Genomic DNA, 13251 nt, shown 5'->3' with positions numbered 1-13251 from the left:
GCCGGCTCAGCGCCGACCTCGGGCTTCAGTTTTCCCGGGACTGGGAGGCGGGGGTCGGCGCCCCGCCCCCGGAGACGCTCGGCCCGGGCGCGGGGCGGGCCTGCCGTAGGCCCCGGGGCCAAGGGGAAGACTCCCATTGGCCGGAGGGCGGGTGACGCGCTGGGGGCGGAGCTTCCTGGGGGTATATAAGGGAGGGGGTGTGCGCAACCTGTGTCAGTTTCGGAGCCTGGCTGCTGTCGCCGTCCGCGTGGTGCGACCCGAGCCGTCTCGACCCACTCAGGCTTTTCCCTCTTCTGCGGGCCGACAGCCTCTGCCGCCCGGTACCCCCACCCTGCTCTCCGGCTCCCCCACACCTCCCCTCACCCCCGGGGCTCTTCCTGTATTTGCTCGGCGGTGCTTCGATTCGGGGGACTTTGGGCTAAGTTTCTCCTCTTTCCTCTTTGTTGCTCTCCAACCGGCCTCGCCGAAGCCCCTCGCTCGGGACGGAGTTGGAGTTCTCGGAGGAAGGCGGCCGCCGCGCGCTGCTCGGGACCCCGCGCCCCCGCGCCCGCCCCGCCCCGCCGCCCGCGTTCGTTCGCCGTGGGAAGCCAGCCGCGAGTTCATTGATGCACCCATTCCAGTGGTGTAACGGTGAGTCCGGGGCGGGAGGGCGCCGTGCTCGCGGGAGCCGAGGGCGGGGGCGCGAGGCTCAGCGGTCCGAGGCTCGTTCCCCCCCCCCCCCCCCCGCCAAGTTTCTCTTGAAACCGGGCGGGCGAGGAGGCGTCCTGGACCCAACTCTGTGTGCACCGCGCGGAATAAGAAAAGCAAACAAACCGCAAAAATCCCCAGGTTGAGCTCGAGGGCCCGGAAGCGCCTCGGACCCTGCGGCGGTCGCGGGGGCGTGGGAGCCGCGGGGCTCGCGGCCTTTGTGTGGCGGCGCCGCGCTCCGGCCCCTTCCCGGCCTTTGTGCGCTCCGCTCCTCTCTTTGTTTTGGTTGTCCGCGGAGAATGAAATCCGCGCTCGGGCTGGGTCTCCTAGAGGGAGCTCAAGTTCCCGGCTGAAACTTTGCGGGCGGCTTTCAGCGTGCTGCGTGCGGCCGGGCCGGCCGGGGCCGGCTTCCTCCGTCTTTGTTGGCTTCGCCCTGGGTGCTCTGGGGCGTTGTGCCCGTGAGGACGCGGGATTCAGGAGCATGGCTCTACTGACCTGAGGGAGCTTTGCGGGGACCTCGGAGCCCCGCTGCCCTCGGGCGCAGGCTGCCCTGGGGAGCCGCGCGCTCCGCTCCCGAGCCTCCGAGGTGCAGCCGCGCCTCCGGACCCGCTCACCCCTCCCACCCCGCTCTCCAGCCGCCACCCTCCTCCGGGGCTGGGTGACGCGAAATTTATCTCATCTGAGGTTAAATGTCTCTCATCTGAGGCTTTTTCAGTGATAACAGGTTGGGCTTGGGTCTGATTCCTCGCCCAAGCTGCCTGAACCGAGCGAGGGCCGTTTGAGCAGCCAGTTCCAAAGCTCGGACACGAATACGCTGCGGGGGTCCTGGGTTCCTGACCGCGCCGTCCCAAAGCCTGTAGGGTTGGGGGTGGGGGACAGCCGGTCTTATCTCCGAATGTGGCAAGCTGGTTAGCAAGGAACAATTCATTCTGAGAGCAGATTCAGACCTGAGATTAATTATTTCAAGAGGCTTTTGTTTTAAGGCAAGGTTTGGGCAGCGTGTGTAAGTGCCCCCCATCCCCCTCTTCCTCTTTCTAGTAGTATCTGATTTCCTGAAAATGAACCAAGCTGTGTGATAGGCGGGCACTTGGGGAGGGGGGTGAGGAAGGACAGTGCATCCCAGCATCTGGGAAAGATTCCCTGGGCTGGGAAGGAGGAGCATTTCCCAGATTTCACTGGTCTTTCTTGGCCAGCCCTTCTCTTGACATTATTCCTGCTCCCAGCCCACTCATGGAGATGAAACATTCTGATGTCAGGGCTTTCGTAGGTTGGCGGAGACAACGGAACAGACTTCAGGAGAAGAACCCCGTGGGTTGTCAGTCACACTGGCCTTTCGGTCACACTGGCCTTTCCTCTGGACAGCCCCCTTTCATGGAGGTTCTTAGGCCAGCAGGGGACACGCTGCTTTATCAGTTCACTTAAATGACTGAGAGATCCTGTTCTTTGACTCCAGTGAGGAAGCAGTCTCTCTCCCCATCCTTTGAAAAATATCTGGAGCCCCTCTTTCCTGGGGTTGGTATTCTGTCCTTCCAACTTTCAGAGAAAAAACTTCACCATCATATAGCTTCCATTTCTTTTTAATTGTTATACAAGCAAATCTACTGTCTCTTGGCTATGAAGCTCTTCTCACCAACAACCTCTCTCACATAGGAGTCCTAAGCTCAGTGACTCAATCCTGGGTTAGATGGTTAAGATAAACTGGTGAGAGGACTGCTGAGGCCAAAGTGCACACACATACCCTCTGCAATAGCTACTGTAACCCCTCTCTGCAGGTTCCCAGAATAGGAAACTGAATGAGGTTCTTTGAGAGCCTAAAGATCCCAGGATCCAACCCATAAAAAATGCATAGAGAGCCAAAGGAGATTGGAGGTTAGACCCTCTTACCATCAAATAGTGCTGGGGAGGAGGGGAGGAGTTGCTCCTGTTGGGAAGGAAGCTTCATTGATACTGAGGACACAGTTTCCTGGAAGGGAAGTCCTAAGGCTCGTTTCCAGAATAGACTGAGTCCACCATGATGTCTTCAAGAAAATTTGATTTCCTTTGGCCCACAGAGCAAATATATGAGTGGAGGGGTGGTGGGTGGTGTGAACTTTCTAAACCTTTCTAAACCTTGCTGGAGCCTTGAAGCAAGGGCTTCCTGTTGGGTATAACAAAGTTTAGTGGCTAATTATTTGTTTTCAGCTTAATCAAAAAATCTTTCAGGACAAGAATTACTTCCTTTTGTTTCCCCACAACCAGGGCATTCCGGTTGTTAGGAGTCTCTTATCTGATTTTAGGATTATAGTTGCACCTCTGCTGTGGGGCTTCATTTTGTATGTTGAAAACGGTTGTGTCTGCCTTCTTCCCTAGAAGATCAATGCATAAATCAGGCCTTTAACAATACTTGTTCATTGACTGGTCATCCATTAGCTAAGGACAGTTGCTAGGCAATTTCCCCAAACATCAGTCTACTTACTTTTGAGTGTGAGCTTCTGCTAAAGGTACCCAGGTTTTGAGAACCAGCCAAACACTAGGCTAGGCACTGGAGAATATCCAAATCGCTGTCCTCAGACCTTGGGGCATTCCGGTTGTTAGGAGTCTCTTATCTGATTTTAGGATTATAGTTGCACCTCTGCTGTGGGGCTTCATTTTGTATGGTGAAAACGGTTGTGTCTGCCTTCTTCCCTAGAAGATAAAATCATCTAATCATTTTTCCTTGATTTTCTCTTCAGTGTCTATCATGGTACTTGTCATATAATCAATGCTTGATGTATGTTTGAGTTAAGTTGGTGCCAGGAACAAGTGGGCAACGTAAGACAGTTTAAAGTACTCAAGAGCCAGAACATGTGATCGAGCTGTGAGCACATAGAATTCTGGGAAGAGAAGGGCCACTGGACTATCACAAAGACCAGGCTTGGTGCACTTTCCGAAGGAAGGGAGTTTCAGGCAGGGAAAGCTGAATGAACAAAGGTCTGGAGGTGGCGAATACGAAGTTGGGCAAGAAATAGTGAGGAGACTGGCCCACATGGGGCAGTGTTGGAGGATGTTGGAAGGGAAGTTGAGAGGGGACCCAGTGCACACGTGTTAGGAGGACTTGAAACCAGTCATGAGTTTGGGAAATACATGATAGAAACCGAGTAGGAGGCTATGACAGACATGTGGGCTAAATTAGAGGAGGGACTAGACATCCATTAGGCGTCTGGAATAGGGACTTGGAATAGAACTAGGCCTAAAATCTGTTTGGAATAGGGACTTGGCAATAGAATTGGGCACAAAATATGAAAGAGGTTTGGAAGGGAGGCTCGTTATATGGTCACTAGATCGATCTAGGGGATGAAGAGGTATGAGAAGTACGATGTCAAAGATGACTTCGTCTTTCAAGCCAGACTCCTGCTGAATTGTGGTAGCACTGCTAATTATAATGTAGAATTCTGAAGTATATATTAATGGGTTCTGGCTCCTAACCAAGATGTCAGGAAAGTTCTTAAAACCCATGTTGAGGGCTTGAGTACAGAGGCCTTTGGAGCCAGGCCTTGTTAACTGTTGGACTACAGACAGTTCAGTGATTGAGTCTTCAGATTAAACTAGAAGGGTGAGAATGTGCTTGGGATGTAGCAGGTATACGGTAGATTCTAGTTTTCTTGTCTCACCGCTTTCTGAACACAAGAAGTTTATGCTTATCTTTTGGATCACTGTGGTATGTTTGCCTGCAAGCATGAATAAACACTTAACCAGCTTATATCCTGTCTTTTTTTTTTCTTCTTCTTTTCCTTATGGTTAAACATTATAGAAAACTTACTAACTGTCAGAACCAGTAGTCCCAAGATAGAGTGTGGCTCCAGGATTGGCTAATCTAGCAACTCAACTGATAATCTTTCTTTCCCTGGTTTTTCGGGCACACGCTTCATATTGAACTGCTCTTCCTCCAGCTGTAACTTGGCTGCCACTGTTGCAGGTGTTTTGAGCAGACATGATAAAGACAAAGAAAAGGTTTTCCTTTTCCAGCAGACATTCTTCTTGTTTCATTGGCCAGAACCCTGTCACACACCTGCGTCAACACCAAACCCAGGCAAGGGGAAAGTGACCAGCCAGGATTGGTAGACCAACCAGGATTTACCCCTAAAGTCATATGAGAAGGGGCTTTGTCTGTTGGTTAGCCAGTGTTTCCCACACCAAATGCGTAGGAATCTGCTGAGGACCTTGTTAATGTGTACATTCTGATTCATTTCTTCCGGCGTGGGTCGATATTCTGCATTTCAAACAAGCTCCAGGGAACATCATTGCTACTAAGAGAATGCATAGGGAGGCTTTGAGTAGAAAGGAGGACAGTGGCCAGTAAAAGTAAGCTGCAACTCCCCTACCCCCACTTTCTGAAAAGCTGGCCCAGGCTTGGGATGAGTAATTTCTATTCTGGTCGTATTGCAGCTTGTCTCCTGGAACAGGTGGCTTCATAATGACAAATGACCTTCGCAATTTCACTTTGCAGTTTATAAAGCATATTTCTTAATTTTGGTCCTCTTTATATTTTCATTGTTTTCACATAACAGAGTGAAGCTTAGAGGAGTACCTTCATAAAGGTCACATAGCTAGGGAGAGACAGAGTTGGAACCCAAATGTATGTTTTCTCACCCAAGGTTTTCTTCATTTTGCTACTGCACCATATGGGCTCTAACTGATGGAAGTATTTCCATTTCTGCTCATTGCCCGAAGCCTTGACCCTCCTACATGGGGATGCTGTTTTGAGTACTGTGTGTAGTAGTAGTTCATTTCATAGATTGGCTAATTTTCCCATGATCACATAGCTAGTAATATTAGGATATAAACTTATGCCCCTGAATCAGAGGTTTAGGAGCCCAGAGCCTGCCAGTTCTCTCTCCATCCTTGCTGACACAGAGTACCATCTGCCCCAGAGGCACACTTCCAACTGTAATATTATTTTTCCTTCCCCTTTCTCTGCAGGGTGTTTCTGCGGCCTGGGACTGGTTAGTACTAACAAGTCCTGCTCAATGCCACCCATCAGCTTCCAAGACCTTCCTCTCAACATTTACATGGTCATCTTTGGTACAGGCATCTTTGTCTTCATGCTCAGCCTCATCTTCTGCTGTTATTTCATCAGGTGGGTGGCTCCTGGCTGACCTGGGATGGGAGTCGGGGGAGGAGGCCAGAGGTAGGGTGACACCAGGGAGGCTCCCACAGCAGTTACTAGCCTCCAGCTGGTGCCTCTGCTTTAAAGACAGGTCTTAGCCAGGCCTTTACTGGGCCCCAGAGGCCTGGTGTTTCTATTTAAATCAGCCTATCAAGTTATCCCAGAGTGTATAAGGTCACCATGGGTTGGGCTGCATCCTGCCTCTTGGCTAGTTATGCTAAGGTTACCTAGAATTACTGTCTGACCAAGTGATGTCATCGATGGTCCTTTGACTGTCTCTCTATTCCCCACTCATACCCCCTGGGTAGCTGGGGATAAGTAGGCATGAGTTAACACCAGTGGCACGTACCTCTGCCCTCCTGGGAAATCTTGTTGTCAGCCCACCAGATGCTAATATTAGCAAGCTGATGTCTGGAGAGCTGTTTGTTTATTCTGCCTTGGAAGCTCTTATTTTTGAGTGAAAAAACTGAAAACCTCACTTATTGCGTAGGGATTCAGGGAAGGACTGGAACTTCTCCAGGAACTGTTTCTTCTCCTGTGGATAAGACATGGGAACTGGTGGCTGTTTTCTACCAAAAATGTGGGGCACAACTAGAATTTAGACTGGAAATTAAAGTAGTTTCTGAAAATTAAAGAGCACACTTGGGGTCTTAACAATTCTTCATTGTATACTGGGGAGTGTTGAGCACCTCTGACAAGCAGAACATGCTATTGGTCCTTAGAGCCATTGTGATAACTACACCCACCCCTCCATATGACCAAGTGCCTGCGTAGACATCAGCTGGAGTCTAGGCTAGTGTTTGATGAAATCATCTAAGAAGATTAAATTAAGATGGAGGAAACAGGTGTTCTGGTTTCTTACTGAGGTGTTCTGGTGGGTTTGAGTCCTTTACCTGGAAGGAGTCTAGAGAAGGTGCTTATTGTTCCTGTTCTTAAGGCTGGAAGACCTCCGACCTCCCTCTGAGAAGCACCCGCAAGCCCTGCTCCCCTGTGCTCTCAGTTCTTTCTCAGAACTTCTAAAAAGTCCCTAGGTCTAGAATTTTCCACTTAAGCCTCGATATTCTGTAAATGCTTTTATTTTTTCCTCTTGTACAATTGAGTATAAAATTTGCATCTCACTATTAAGTGGAGGTGAGGATAGATTTCTGGTATCTCCCCACTCCCCCACCTTTCCCCAAACCTAAGTTTTGTTCCTCAAACTTTCTTATTTTCCTGACCATCAACCATCCCCATCTCCTCATATAAGCAATTTATGCAGTTCCCCAGAGACTGAAGATGGAGACATTCCAAATACCAAAGATTTGTGTATGGTGCTGGGAGGAGTCTGTAAAGCCACTTGGTCCCTCCTCTCTCTCTCTCTGTCTCTCTCTCTCTCTGTCTCTCTCTCTCTCTCTGTGTCTCTGTCTCTCTCTGTGTCTCTGTCTCTCTCATACACAGGCACTCGCATGCACCAAGCTGCAAAGGTGGTCAAGTGAAGAAATCCTAGAAAATCACTCTGGGCCAGTAAGTGGGTGACCAGAGTTCATTTCCTAATTCTTCCACTAATAGGTATGACCTTAGATTTTTAGCTGTTTTTACCAAGTGCCACCTATGTGCCAGGCATCATGGTTAGCATTTGGTAGAATATTTAGCTCACTTAGTTCTCAGAATATCCCTCCAGTTTAGGTTTGAGCCCACTTTATAAATGAGGGAGTTCACGCTCAGACAGTTAAGGATGTGTCCAAGGTCATATATGGCAGAATATATAGAGGTGGCTAGTCTGGTGACAATGAACTAGAGTCTTTCAGGTTCCATATGTTTGCCTTCTCTGAATCTTATTCCTTCTCTGATTTTGAATGCAGAGTGGAGGGGTAGTCATGGCGTCTGTGGCCACCCTCTTGCAGCTAGAGGTTGGGTTCCTGCAGAAGGAGAGGCTGGGAGCTGGGTATGGCTGATTAATTTTTGTTTGGCTGATTAATTTTTGTTTGGCTGGACTGAAAGCAGAGCAGCAGAACCATGTGATACCAAAAGCTTTCCCCACGGAGGGGCTGCTCGGCACCATCTATCCCTTCCGCAGTCATCTGCCCCTTCACTCCCCACTCTGTTCCGCAGCCTGCCCAGAGCCTGCCGACCCTGTAGTCTCATGGTTCCAGAAGCTCGCTGGTGTGTGGCAGCCTGTGGGTGTCTATATATAGAAAGACACACGAGCACAGAAGCCACTTCCTCTCCCTGCTTCTTAGTTTCCTCCTCAGCCAAAATAGGCCCATGACCCCTGCTCGTGACCTGGTGAGCTCAGCGGCCAAGACCAGCCTCCACTCGCAGCTCCCCCTCGCTGATTCTCCCCCACCCTCCAAAGGGCTGATCCCTGCCCGGCACAGGATGGCCGGGCCAGTGAAGTACACGTGGGCAGGAAAGGAACAATTATTTTCAGGACCTGGCTGCATTGTTTGTTCCAAAAGGGAAAAGAAGCAGAGGGAGAGCCCACTGGCAGTGGCTGGAAATGGTGTCATTGAAATCGGGGTATTTTTAGCTCCTTTGCTCACCCAACAGCTGAAAAGGCCACCTGTCCAAAGTTGTTGGCACTATATCCCCTGCTGGGATTGCCCAGTGTCTTTGTTTTTTGCTTTGTTTCCCTTGCAACCTTTCTGCCTCCATTTAATCACAGTCTGTCCCTTGCTGATCCATAAATCTACATGCAGGGTGAAGGTGCAGCTCTAAAACTCCTCAATGTTCTGAGCATCCTGGGCTCTGAGAGTCAGGCTTCTGGAGTTTCCTTGGATAAGACCATTAGAAAGAGCCAGCAGCCAAAAGGGCTGAGAGTGGGAAAGGAAGGCACCTCAGGCATCCTACAATATACAGCAGTGCACACACCACATAATAATGGCCGTGGTGCAGTTGAGGCTCACAGGATGTGCGGCATCCCTTCATTGTCTGGTTAAGAAGCAGGCTCCTCACCACTTCCTTATCTGTGCTGCACATACCTGGTAAGAGTGACAGTGTCTCCATCAGCACACCCACTGAACATTTCTCCCTTCCTCAGCTTACCCCAGTGTCAATCAGCTAACGGCTGGCATAAGCTTTGGATGCATCCTCCCTGCCCCTCTCACTGGGAAGAGGTGATAGAGATGCGAGTAAATAAATGAAAGTGCTAAGTGAAGGAGGGACCTTGGGAGCCCCGCATAGGCCTTTAGCCCAACCCTGTGCTGACCAAAAACCCTCCAAAGAGGAAAGAGAAAGGGTAGTGATGCACTGCCCAGGCCTCAACCCCATGGCAGGAGCCACTTGGACTGGAGCTCCTAAGAGGCTCCAGGCATGTGCGGCCTGGCCAGGCTCCCTGACTGGAGTGTTCACCGAATTGGTGAAACAGGCCGCATTTTGTGTTAAAGAGCTCGGGCTCTGTAATCAGATAGATTTTCCTTCAAATCCGGACACTGTTGCCAGCTATCTCTGAAGTTTGGGCACCTTACTTCTCTGGATTTCATTTCCCTTTATCTGTAAAAAGGAAAGCATCTCCTAAAGCTGTTTGGAATCAATGAGCATGTATGTGAATATGTTAGTGTGTGGGCGGGTGCACAGCAAGTCCTCAGTAACAATGAAGCTGTTGCCTTTAGTGACAATGCGCCAGGTTTTGGCCATTGAGAGTTAGGCAGCATGCAGGCCACCAGCTTGAAACAAAAAGGAGAAAACAAAGAAGGGCTCGCCTGTATTTTCCTGGCACGGGGAGGGAAGAGTGTGCTCTGGTTCCAGAATACTGTGTTCCCGAGTGGAAAATCCCCCAGGGTCAACAGAGACGTATTTATCCTGCCACCCTCGCTTAATGGAAATAGCCCTTTTAAGAATATCTAACTTCTGTACACTCAGTAATTGTTGATCTATACGGTCTGGGAGCCTGTGGGACTTTACCTCCTGGGAAATGGCAGGGAGAGTGAGTGATTTAATTGGGGTGCTCTGCCAGAGAACCCCCCCAATCTGTGGGACCTGCTGTTAATTTTGAGGTTGTTGAGCCTGAGTCCTTAATTCACTCTGGGTGACCTGCATAGGTCCAAACCACACCCCATGATCTCTATAGGATGAACCAACCCTGTGGGAAGCACCCTCCTCACCCCCAGAAGGATGCCAGGCAGCCAGCCTGCCTCTCCTACTTTGAATGGCTCTGTTTGTGCCCAGGCATAGTTACCACTTCTCTCTCCCTCCCCTTGTTTTCCCCTCAGCAAACTGCGGAACCAGGCACAGAGTGAACGATATGGATATAAGGAGGTAAAGCACCACGTCTTTCCCCGAGACTTCCTCCCCTGCTTCTTGCCCTGCTAGGGACAGAGGGGAAGCAGCGTAAGCGGTCCTGGCCTGGAGTCCGCCTCAGCCTCCCCTCTGGCCCTCTCTGGCAGGCCTGGGCAGTGCCCAGAGCCCTCCCCTTTATGGGAGGGAGGGAGGGAGAGGGACTGATCCTGGGCAGAGCTGGGGACTTCCTTCATTGGTTGATGCCACCTGGCCTCCAAGGTTGGTTTCTTTTGACACCATGCCGCCTCCTTTCTCCCCAGGTGGTGCTTAAAGGTGATGCCAAGAAGTTGCAATTATATGGGGTGAGTGCACTGGGACAGCATGAGGGAGGGCCCCAGTGGGTAAAGCAGACGGCCCCTTCTCCAGCTTATAGCCTGGAGCCTTTCAGAGACTCTTTTAGTCTCTGCCTTCCAATCTCCTTGGGCCAAATAAGTCACTCATCCCAGCATGTAATCAGTATATGGAATTTGTTATATCTGGAACCAGAGCAGGCAGGAAACAAAGGGATCCCGAAAGGGTTTGGATAAGTGGTGACACATGACCCCAGGAAGCCTGTTAGGCGTGATCTTTAAGGGGATGATAGTCACACTATTCTGTGCCAGGTTTCAGCTCACTTTCCCATGTTCAGACCCCATCTCTTGGATTTTCACTAAAGAAAAGAAGGTCCTTCTACCCTTGTATATACACTCTGTCCTAGCTGACTATGGATCTGACTAATGTGTCCATGCCTATCGTTTCTCCTGTCCCCTCATCACTACCCACACCCAACAAGTCCTTGGGGTTCCCCTCAACACTAACTCTTTAGGAATAGGCCATTCCTATTCTTCCCCACCAGTGCCTTGAGGTCACCTGACTCATTGCCCAAGGCTTCCTTCCATAACCAGGACACTGCTGCACAAAGTGTGGTTGTCTGGAATACGGAGCGTCACAGATACCACTAGACACAAGACTACTAGAAATGGCCGAATCTTGTCTCAGTTTTTGATATCTTACTACATCTCAGCAAGTTCAGATATTTCCTAAGCCCTCCTCTAGAAGTGTAATTCAGCTGAGATTGAGGGGGTTAATATATATGGACATCAGGCTGGATTTAAAGAATGTAATGGAGCACATACACCATACCCTCATTCTTACCTGGAGTTATTGGTACATGTCCCCTTGCCAAATGTACTAGGTTGGAAAGCATGAAAAACCATTCTTCTAGAATAGCACTGCCCAAAGAAACCTGTGATTACAGAAATGTCCTCTACCCCGTGTGGGAGCCGCTAGCCACATTGTGGCTACTGAGCATTTGAAATGTGACTAGTACCACTGAGGCACTTAAATTTACATTTCATTTTATTTTTGGTTAATCTAAATTTAAATAGTCACATGTTGTTAATGGCTACCATACTGTCATATATTAATGAAATATGACTAATGTTTCTCTGGATCGATGATAAGGCAACTGTGCCAGAACTTTGTTTTCTTAGATGGGGCTGAGATGATAATGTGTGTCCAGGATGGGAGAGTGGGGTTCTGGGCCGATCTCCTCTCACACTGCCCCCTTTCTGTTCACAGCAGACCTGTGCAGTCTGTCTGGAAGACTTCAAGGGGAAGGATGAGCTAGGTGTGCTCCCGTGCCAACATGCTTTTCACCGCAAGTAAGTGTCCACAGTGGGGATCTGTGTCCAGGGGGGACTTTTAAAAGAAATAAGTAGGAAGAATCTCTCAGAACCTCCAGTCCCTACCTCCTCCCATCTGCCCCTTGTTAGCAATGTCCCACATCCTGTCTGGGCAGCAGGCAAACTGGAGGGGCTAGACTGGGTCAAGGAGAGGGATGGTCTGGGTCTGAGAAGCAGCTGGGCTCTATGAGATACCCAGAGCAGATTGGGGTATCTTAGGTCTTCTGTTGTCCACAGGTGTCTGGTGAAGTGGCTGGAAGTACGCTGCGTCTGCCCTATGTGTAACAAGCCCATCGCTGGTCCCTCTGAGGCCACTCAGAGCATTGGGATCCTATTGGATGAGCTGGTGTGAGGACTGCCTTTACATCAAGGCCTGGAGAAGACCTCTTGCTTCATGGGTGCCGGTCCCTCAGCATAGCCGCAATGAACAAGACTGTTGGGTGGTAATGGTCATGCTTACCTGAAGGGGAGGTAGTACAGGGCTGGTCTCACCATCAGGGTGAGACCAGACTTGCCCCACCTTCCTGCCTCCTGAAGCCTTCTTCCCAGCTACTCAGTGCTGAAAGCATGGCCCATCACGACCAATGTATTCTGGTACAGGATGACTTACCTGCCTCGTCCCTGCTCTGGGGAAGGATATCCGCCCCTATCTGGCCATAACTTGGAGCACACAGTAGAGATAGAGACCGTATGACCCATGAAGCCCTAGAAGAAGGGGTGAGATGGGCTCTGTCCCCCTCACCTCCCCACTCTGTACATCAGAAGGTTAGAAGGGAAGGAAGGAACCAAGTGCCTCCAGTGGAAGTGAGGGACGTTCTGTAGGAAATCAGGAAGAACAGGGACATATGAAAGCAAAGTCAATGTTTACATGGGACCTATGGAAACAAAGGCTGGCTGGCCGGCCTGCTGGCTACAGGGTAATGGAGGGCCATCCCCTCCTCCTGCTAGGCTCTGAGGTGCTATCCATTCACTCTCTTCCTTGGTCAAGCTCAGCTCCCCAGTCCACGTTGGAGTCTGAGTGTGCCCCCCCCCCCCCCCAAGAAGGGCTTGTTCTACACTCATGGATTTCCAGGGGCTTTTTCTAAAGGAACAAAAGGGGCCTGGGGATGGGGTTGTCTGAAGGTTAAGGTAGCAGCAGACACCGTCCCCCTTGTAAATAGTATTTTTATACTTCATCCTCACCAGCTCAGGATTTATATATGGAGTGGAGGGGGTGGGGGTTTCCGTTCCTCCCCAGGACGGGTGAGGGTGGGAGAAGTATGTATTTAAAGAAAATTAAATTTAATAACAAGTTTTGCTAACCTTTTGCCTGTGGTTGTGGCCTGTGTCTGTTGGCTCTTTTCCACCAACAGGGAACAAAGTGCTGCAGCTGCCTCTTCTCACTTCCCCACATTCAAACCAAACACACACACTGAGTCTCCCAGTCCTTAAAAAGAAAAATTGGTGATAGAGCATTCATTCCCTGTACAAAATAGGGTGGGACTCAGGTCGGTGTGCCTTAATACCCGATTAAGCCGG

The 13251-nt window shown here is 50.2% G+C and overlaps 1 protein-coding gene across 2 annotated transcripts; it reads left to right on the top strand.

Annotated features, from left to right (window-relative positions):
- Positions 1 to 217: 217 nt before the first annotated feature.
- Positions 218 to 13040, top strand: RNF122 (ring finger protein 122). Of its 2 annotated transcripts, XM_081127652.1 has the most exons (7): positions 218 to 320; positions 470 to 630; positions 5626 to 5782; positions 10003 to 10048; positions 10330 to 10371; positions 11630 to 11712; positions 11971 to 13040. In XM_081127652.1, the coding sequence occupies exons 2-7, from the start codon at positions 606 to 608 to the stop codon at positions 12083 to 12085; spliced, it is 468 nt and encodes a 155-aa protein (XP_080983778.1). In that variant the 5' UTR covers positions 218 to 320; positions 470 to 605; the 3' UTR covers positions 12086 to 13040. The 2 variants fall into 2 exon arrangements, with proteins under 2 accessions (XP_080983778.1, XP_080983779.1); XM_081127653.1 differs by having other exon boundaries at positions 231 to 630; positions 11633 to 11712.
- Positions 13041 to 13251: the final 211 nt, after the last annotated feature.

This window comes from Miniopterus schreibersii, assembly GCF_964146895.1.
Source record: "Miniopterus schreibersii genome assembly, chromosome: 2".
Lineage (NCBI taxonomy): Eukaryota > Metazoa > Chordata > Mammalia > Chiroptera > Miniopteridae > Miniopterus > Miniopterus schreibersii.
This window is presented reverse-complemented; position numbering and strand designations above follow the sequence as displayed.

What these genes read in the sequence shown, in the direction of transcription:
- RNF122 (XM_081127652.1), top strand. Translation starts at nt 606, where the DNA reads ATGCACCCATTCCAGTGGTGTAACG. An exon ending in TTCTGCTGTTATTTCATCAG is followed by an intron (nt 5,783 to 10,002) that starts GTGGGTGGCTCC and finishes TTTTCCCCTCAG; the next exon opens with CAAACTGCGGAACCAGGCAC. An exon ending in CAACATGCTTTTCACCGCAA is followed by an intron (nt 11,713 to 11,970) that starts GTAAGTGTCCAC and finishes TGTTGTCCACAG; the next exon opens with GTGTCTGGTGAAGTGGCTGG.